Below are 1832 nucleotides of genomic sequence, written 5' to 3'. Positions count from 1 at the left end.
GTGGGGTGGGGGGGAGGACTGCCCAGAGAGGGAGTGGCTCCATCCGGCCCCTCCCGCCTCCCCACCCATCCTGCCTGGCTCCACCCAGCTTCCTCCCTGACGTGGCACCGTCTCTTTGGCCTCCAGCCTTGCGCCTCAGAGCAGGCCTGGGGTAGGGGTGGTCCCCGTGCTTGCCCCGGCAGTGGAGTTCTTCCTACACCAGGTGGCCCTGCAGCCTTTCCCCCTCAGCGCTCACACCCTGGCCTAGCACATGGCCCTGGGATCCTGCAGAGAGAGTCTCTGAGTTAGACCATCTGCGGGCCCAAGGACCGCCTGACTCTCCGTCCCCCGCTGCCCCTGGCTTAACGCCCCACGTTTTCTGCAGAAATGAGACCCCATCCCCCCAGGCCAGTGGGGAGGAATGTGCTGGGCTGGTGGGCAAGGGCGGTGGACAGGGTCCTATTGCTTTCTCACCGACCCTTCGTCATCCCTGAAGGCAGGACGGCTTCCTCCGTTGCTGAATGAACAGAAGAAGGTGGAGTGGTCAGCCTCCCACTGCTGCCTGGGGTCCCAGCCAGATGAGCAGTGTCTGCCTTTTCTCCCGGGGGTGCTCACACTTGGGACATGGACCCTTCCTCCCTCCAGCTTCCCTGACAATGCTCCCCTTTCCTCCCCCGTCCCACCCGTCTCTTCCTTCTTCAGCTCTCCCCTTCTTTCCCCTCCCTGTGCTTCCTGTCTCTCCCCCTTCCTATTTCTCCTCCTCTGTCAGGTCCCCAGCCCCTCCTCCCATTTCTCCTTCAGTCTCTATGGAGACCTGTCCTTTCTCACCAGCCTGCCTTCCCCTGCCTACTCATCTTTCTCTCCTTCTCTCTTTGCTTGCCCCTCCTCCCTCCTCACTTCCCGACCAGTCTCTTGCCATCTCTCCCCCTCCTCTAAACCTCCTGGCAGCCCCTTCCACCTGCCTGCAGGGCCGTAGGGCCTCTTACCCTGCGAGGCTCGGTGGTGTCTCTGTGGGGCCCTGTCCATGGGGCAACTCCCTTGGTGCCGTCCTTGCTGCCCTGGCTGCCCAGGAGGGCAGGGAGCAGGGCCCAGGGGAGGGAAGAGGGAGGAGGGAGAGAGCACCTGGCCCAGCATCAGGCAGGGGAAAGGAGTGGCTGGCAGAGCATCCTGGCATCAGGAGGGGACAAGGGGAGAGACGGGAGGAACAGAGTTTGGAGTCTTGAGGAGAAACAGGATAGGTGATGGGAAGGGGGCTAGCATTTATCGATCACTTTCTGTGTGCTGGGCCCTTTGCCGGTCACTTTATGTAAATCTGTGATTTTCTCCAATCCTCCCAACATCCACCATGAGGCCGGCATAGTTGCTCCAGATAACTATGTGATGCTTATAAGGTAAGTAATGCTCAAAGATAGTCATGAGTTGCCCAAGGGCTTGCACAAGGACAATAAGTGGCTGAGCTGTGATTTGAACCCAGGTTTTTGTGACTTTAGAATCACGTGCTTTCTACTTGACCAAGACAGGTGACAGGAACAGGGGAAGTGGGGAGAGATGAAGACGGGATGGCTTATTCGGGGGATGGTGCCTCTTCTACAGGATGGGGTCAGACTCATCTCCATGGTTCTTGGGTTCCTTGAGGCCTCTGCTTGCTTAGCCTCTGCCCTTTGCTGCCCTTTGCTGCGCTTCCCTAGAATTCCCTGGCTCCCTGGTGCCTCCACATCCTCTTGGTCTGCTGGGGCTGTGGGCAGGCCTGGAGGAGTGTGCTGAGGCAGAGGAGCCATGGGACAGGAGGGGAGCCACGTTGCACTGCACTAGTTGTGGGAAGGAGACCACCCCCCACCCCCCCCCGCCCAGGG

The 1832-nt window shown here is 60.1% G+C and overlaps 1 protein-coding gene across 3 annotated transcripts in view; it reads right to left on the bottom strand.

The window, feature by feature from the left end:
* The window catches only part of RORC (RAR related orphan receptor C), a 22544-nt gene extending 21491 nt beyond the window's left edge, over positions 1-1053 (bottom strand). For 2 of the 3 annotated variants that reach the window (XM_024762897.1, XM_024762902.1), the window contains exons 1-2: positions 966-1053; positions 458-496 (exon numbers count right to left, since the gene is read on the bottom strand). In XM_024762897.1, the coding sequence (XP_024618665.1) occupies positions 458-496; positions 966-1005 (79 nt within the window). In that variant the 5' untranslated portion in view covers positions 1006-1053. The remainder of the gene's footprint in view (positions 1-457; positions 497-965) is intronic. The other variant, XM_024762899.1, reaches the window with a different exon arrangement.
* Positions 1054-1832: the final 779 nt, after the last annotated feature.

The sequence above is a fragment of the Neophocaena asiaeorientalis genome, unplaced genomic scaffold (genome assembly GCF_003031525.2).
Source record: "Neophocaena asiaeorientalis asiaeorientalis breed wild unplaced genomic scaffold, Neophocaena_asiaeorientalis_V1.1 scaffold167, whole genome shotgun sequence".
NCBI lineage: Eukaryota > Metazoa > Chordata > Mammalia > Artiodactyla > Phocoenidae > Neophocaena > Neophocaena asiaeorientalis.
This window is presented reverse-complemented; position numbering and strand designations above follow the sequence as displayed.